At 37.2% G+C, this 6,510-nt stretch overlaps 1 protein-coding gene across 1 annotated transcript in view; it reads left to right on the forward strand.

Annotated features, from left to right (window-relative positions):
• MED23 (mediator complex subunit 23) overlaps positions 1–4,861 on the forward strand; it is a gene marked incomplete in the record, with an annotated part of 51,257 nt that extends 46,396 nt beyond the window's left edge. Inside the window, 3 exon segments of the mRNA XM_070074617.1 lie at positions 898–1,018; positions 2,079–2,210; positions 3,754–4,861. Coding sequence (XP_069930718.1) covers positions 898–1,018; positions 2,079–2,210; positions 3,754–3,921 — 421 coding nt within the window.
• Between the last annotated feature and the right edge of the window lie 1,649 nt (positions 4,862–6,510).

Here is a 6,510-nt window from a genome sequence, read left to right on the forward strand (position 1 = left end):
AGATACACACACACACAAAGCTCCAATTTGCTGGTTCACCCCTAAATGCCTTCAAGAACCAGGGCTAGACCAGATTGAAGCTCAGAGCCAGGAACTGGATCCATCAGGTGTCCCATGTGAGTGGCAGGGACCCGCCAATTGAGCCATCACCTGCTGTCCCCCAGGGCGCACATTAGCAGGAAGCTGGAGCAAGAAGTGAAGCTGGAACTTGGACCCAGGCACTCTGACATAGGGCAGTTTTCCCAACTGGTGGCTTAACCACTGCATCAAATACCCACCCCTCTTTTTTCTTTTATCTCCTTTACAGATGAGTTATGTATCTGGTTCATTAGAACACCCTGCAAAGTAAGAGTTTTTTAATTAAGTAAAATTTTTGGTTAATCAGAAAGCCTCTTTTATATCAAACCTGCTTTTAAAAAATCAAGTCGTGTGTATAAGTAATGTGGTATTTAGTTTCTGGAAGCTTGGTCAATGCATAATATTTCCAGAATTTATCTCAAAATTTACCTTTTGAAATAAGCTATAATAATAACCTATTTCCTGACTTTTTTTACTATAAAATTTATATTAATTAGATTCTAAATTTTTGAGAATGATTTATATTAGGTTAGTCTTTTTAATTTCAGATAATTCACTTTTCATAAAGTAGTTGTGCTATTAAGAAAGACTTTTAAATATGAAGTGATTTACGTCAGTAATTGATCCAATGGAAGTTAAGAGCCAGTGAGAGAGATGTGAGATTAATTAGAAGAGTTATTGTTAGAAAAATTGAAAGGAACTTAAAATTACTACAAGTTTTACTAAGTACGTGTAATACTTTTGCAAATGCTGTGTTAACAAAACATTTCAGCTGATTTTGTGTCACAAGAGATTTTTCCATTTATTTTCAAATCTTAGGTTTCTCACTGAAGTACTCCTTCCCATAGTGAAGACTGAGTTCCAGTTGCTTTATGTGTACCATCTTGTAGGACCATTTTTACAAAGATTTCAGCAGGAGAGAACTCGGTGTATGATAGAGGTAAGATAAAACCTGGGTGTTTCCAGATAAGATTAGCTTTCTTTACCAGTATTTTTCAAACTGCATGTCACAGCCATTAGTAGTGACATCGGTACTCAGGAGCGGTTTTAGAGGAGTCAGTGTGCCTGTACTGAATTTGATGTGGGATGTGTCGAACTGCAGATGTAGGGGCAGTGCCCATCATCAAGGATGAGTAGAAAGTTAAGGATGGAGACATGTTTTGAGAACAGTTTGGGCCGGCGCCGCGGCTAAATAGGCTAATCTTCTGCCTGTGGCGCGGGCACCCCGGGTTCTAGTCCTGGTCGGGGCACTGGATTCTGTCCCGGTTGCCCCTCTTCCAGGCCAGCTCTCTGCTGTGGCCTGGGAGTACAGTGGAGAATGGCCCAAGTGCTTGGGCCCTGCACCTGCATGGGAGACCAGGAGAAACACCTGGCTCCTGGCTTCAGATCAGTGCAGTGTGCCGGCCGCAGCGGCCATTGGAGGGTGAACCAATGGTAAAGGAAGACCTTTCTTTCTGTCTCTCTCTCTCACTGTCCACTCTGCCTGTCAAAAAAATAAAAGAACAGTTCAGAGGGTTAACCAAATTCGGGCAATAAATGAAATCAGTATCTTCTAACAAGTTTTAGAGAAAAAGAATAGCCAGGATTAGAACTTTAGACACATATTACCTTAATGGAACCAAGAATTCCCCAGAGGGCAGTCATCCCAGAAATTGAGAGGTGGTGTCTAGAAGGAGGATTGTCTATCTCTTAATTTGAAGAGAAATTTCTCAATTAAAAAGAGAAGTTTTGTGTAAGTACACTTTGTAGCACTATGGATTTCATTATAAATGTGGCTGTATCATAGCTCTCGTGTTCTAAAGGTGTGTTGATGGGTGACTGTTCCCATGGCAAGTGTGCTGTCCCCCAGAACTGGTGTTGTGATGGAGTCCAACTGTACCATGCTGAATTATTTAAGTACTTCTTATCATTTAAATAATTCTGTATCATTTAGATAATTCTATAGTAATTATTTAACTGCTTCCAATTATTTAAATAATTCTCTATTATTTATTAAATAGATTGGAGTGGCATTTTATGACATGCTGCTAAATGTAGACCAGTGTAGTACCCATTTAAATTACATGGATCCCATCTGTGACTTCCTGTATCATATGAAGTATATGTTTACTGGTGACAGCGTCAAAGAGCAAGTAAGTGGTTTACTTAATTATTTGTTAATGGGATATACAGTCATAGACTTTTTATGGGGGGGTGAGTATTTTTGTTGTTACATTTTTTGTTTTTAATGGGAAGAGTTGATATCATGCTTTTTAAGTTAGGAACATATTCTTTCCTCTTTGTATTATACAGAGCATTGGAGGGAAAAATAGAGGGGGTTGATTACCAGTAATTTCATTAGGGAGAAACAATGTGCATTGGCTACTGAAAATACCAGACCAGACAGGTGTTGTGTTATGAGTGAAAGAGGTCCCACTTTTCCCTACACTTATTAGGATACACTATGAGAACATTGTGCACATTGTAGCATGACAGACAATTGAAGCTAGGATAGTCAAGAGAGTATTTGATGAATATTGGAATGCATAGCCTGAAGAAAAAGTCCTCAACAATTGTTCACATCCTCCTTATTCAGTATAGGAATTAGATTGGCTTTGTGTGACTTCAGAGGATTGTGGATTCTGGGGAAGTTAAGGGAAACATACTCTGACTCAGTATATGAAGATGCAGTTCCTGGTAGAGGTATCTGAAAATGGAAAAGACCTCCTTGAATCCCCGTGTGTGGGAAGCACAATCTGTACTATTTTAGAGTGGTGGAGACAGGGCAGATAGGTGAAGTCTGCTGTTCTTTCCCAGTATTTTAGTTTTCTTTCTATAGCAGAAAGGAATGCAAATTGCTGTAGAATGATAGGAATCCAATTCAGTGAGTTATTTCCATGGAGTTGGGGATGGGAGGACATATGCATTCTTCTGTGTCTCAGCATGAAGGTCAAAGATGGGTTGACGGGTTCTCACTTATACAAGAAAGAAATAATCGTTTCTGCTTTTATTAAAACACAGAACATATAGAAAAGTGATAAGTGTTTATTTAAAAATATATCTTTATATTTGGGTCAAAGAAACTTTAAGCCAAAATAAAAAGGAACAATTTTAATGGACTGATCTTTCTGATTAGGTCAGAGAGCATTTAAATGAAGCTGAGAAAGCTTTGAAACTACTTGATTTATTTATCTCCCTGAAATATTTTAACGAAGAGTAGACCTAGTATTCTATAGTTTGAATTCCAAGTGTGAATCACCAAAAAAAATTAGCTTTGTAGGTTACTGTCACAGATAAGAGTTATTCAATGAACTTTGTAATTATGCTTCTTTGAAGATAGCATTTTAAAGGGTTGGTCAACTTTTTGGATGTATAGAATTTCCAGCGTAACCTATACTAGCCGTTGGTAGTAGGATGACTGATTAGCTAGGTAAGTGTATATCTTTTTGTAAATGTATGCACATAACTACATGTAATATGTAACATGTGTGAGGGAGATCATGTATTCTGTCTCATGTGAGAAAGAAGTAATTGTTTGATAATGATTGCTTTTGTTAAAACAGAACATATAGAGAAAATCTTCATGTATTCTATCTGCTCCCTAGCTTAATCTCTCAGGATGTGTGTACGTCACCTCTTTAAAGGTAGGAAATTCACTCTGAGATTAAAGCATTTTTTAATGTTTTTGTTTCTTAGGTAGAGAAGATTATCTGTAATTTAAAACCAGCCTTAAAACTTCGTCTTCGCTTCATCACACACATTAGCAAGATGGAACCCGCTGCAGTGCCTCCACAAGCCATGAACAGTGGGTCTCCGGCACCTCAGTCTAATCAGGTTCCAGTGTCTTTACCAGTAACGCAGTGAAGCTACAGTGCACTGTGCTGGAAATGGAAATACATCCATCTTTGGACATGGACTCAAATCTATTAAATCTGAACACAGTCATGCTATATTGACGAAGTAGCAGCAGCAATGGCGTTCAGATTGTTTTATTTTGATTCAAATAGTGAATCTCCTAATACCTTATAATCTCCATCTCCCTAACTATATTTTGTCTCTAAGAGATCAAGTAAGCTCCATGTTGTTCATATCCATAACAATTGGACTCCCTAAGAATGTAGAGGTAACTGATGCAATGACACTCTTGGTCCTTCCCTATTCCAGCTGTTGCTTTTGTTTCTCTTATTATCAGTGGTGTATTCAGTCTTCAAAACATAATTTAAAGGCACCACACACGTCAGACAGTTGCTTTTTATAAATCCTTTTATAAATAATTCTCCTTTGATGTAACTTTGGGATAACAGATTTTTTTTATCAAGAAGTAGGTTTTAGATTTCATTGCACTGTAGGAACAAACAAGGCTTCATATTCTTTTAAAAATGGCTTGAAATTTTATTGTAAATTTCCAAGTAAATATCTAATGCTCCTGTTCAAGCTGGATTGGCTGTTTTTACCTTCACTGTACACTTGCACTCACTATATGAAATGAGTTGAAGTCAAGTAAGGAAGTACAAGTACCATGCATAAGCTTAAATAAAATCATACTTAAATGATTGATTCTCCGATCTCTGTTTTAAAAAATAAATCAGTTGCTTTTGAAGGTTGACAGTCTCACCTGCAAATAATTTGATTCTTTGCACTTTTACAGTCTTAAAATTTAAAAATATTTAATATTTTTAAGTATACTATGCATTTTGATTCTTTATTAGATTTTGGGAGACATTGTTAATTTTTGGAAACAGCATTGTGAAAGGCTTAATTAGTGAAATCTGTTGGGTGAATAAACTGTAAGACTTCTTCAATAGCTCAGTTTGAATGTGTCTACTATGTACCATACAGTGTGCTGGCTGGGTTTTGCAGAAGGGTATGAGACTACTCCATGCATTCTGCACTACAAGTTGATGACTGATGTTGGCCTAGGAATTAAGAGTTACTCATTTTTTTAAAAAAGAATTAGTGAATTTAACTAACTATTCTTCAAATTCTTGTTTCCAAAATACATTCCTCCTACACCTTTTTCTTTGTAGCTCATGTTATTGCAGTAGTAACTCTTTATATGCCATGTAAGTCCAACTTAACATATATAGTAGTAGTAGTAGTATAAATAATTTTCCAAGACTAATAAGACTCTTAAAACTCTCTAGAAACCTTGGGCTAGAAATGATCTCAGGTACTACTCTTAATATAGTCTCAACATACTATTTATTCTTGCCTTGAAGAATATATTGATTTGAGAGTCCATTAGAATGGCAATAATCATGGCACTAGTATTATACAAGTGGGATTGAGGAAGTCAAAATTAATATCGCTGTCTCAAGGATATAAACATTCTAATTTATTAAAAATTAATTTTTCCTCTTTAACTCAAAAAATGAGAACTTTATTTCCACTGAACAGACTTTTCTGTAAAGTTGTTATCAGAGACATTACTAGAAGTCATAAACTTTCTTTGGGTTTAGGATATAGCTGAGGGAATAAAAATGCTTTCATATTCATTAAATCCTGAAAGTTTTTCTTTTTGACAATTAATAGTAACTTTAGAGCAGCTCTGTTCACTAGGACTTTTTGCAGAAATGGAAATGGTCTACACCTACGCTACTGATAGAGTAGTTCCTAGCTGCATACCACTTGAGCGTTTGGAATTTGGAACTGAATTTTTGAAAGGAGCACCATAAAAAATCCTCTCAGAGTACCTACAGTATTACACAGTCCCTTTAAGTTCTTACATAGATGGGGATTGGGGACGAGTTTGCTTCCCTTGTTTCGATTATATTCTCATTTTCTTCCCATTCTCCTTACGATCCCAGAGCCAAGATAAGTTGTTTGGTTGCTTACAGTTTTTAACTGAAACATAACTGTAATTTCAACGTGTGAAGGGTGGGAAGTTTCAAATGCACATCACAGATGTTGGAAACAAAATCACAGTTTAATTTCCTTGGCCCCGGAGACAGTTCTGTAATATTTTACACTTCCAAAAAAGCTACCTGAATAACAACCAAGCTTAAAATATCCAAAAATACCATGTTTGAAGTGTGGAAGTAAAACATGCTATTTTCTTTTTTTTTTTTCTTTTTTTGACAGGCAGAGTTAAGACAGTGAGAAAGAGAGAGACAGAGAGAAAGGTCTTCCTTCCATTGGTTTACCCCCCAGGTGGCCGCTACGGCTCTTGCTGCACCAATCTGAAGCCAGGAGCCGGTGCTCAAGCACTTGGGCCATCCTCCTCTGCACTCCCGGGCCACAGCAGAGAGCTGGACTGGAAGAAGAACAACCGGGACTAGAACCCAGGGTGCCAGCACCGCAGGTGGAGGATTAGCCTAGTAAGCCGCGGCGCCGGCCAAAACATGCTCTTTTCATATTATGAACATGAAGATTGTCCAAGTTTGTGATTACTCCCTTTATACATGAAAAAAACAGATCCAGAATATTTAAGTAGCTTCACCAAGTCTTCGGTCT

This window comes from Oryctolagus cuniculus, chromosome 5, assembly GCF_964237555.1.
Source record: "Oryctolagus cuniculus chromosome 5, mOryCun1.1, whole genome shotgun sequence".
Classification (NCBI taxonomy): domain Eukaryota; kingdom Metazoa; phylum Chordata; class Mammalia; order Lagomorpha; family Leporidae; genus Oryctolagus; species Oryctolagus cuniculus.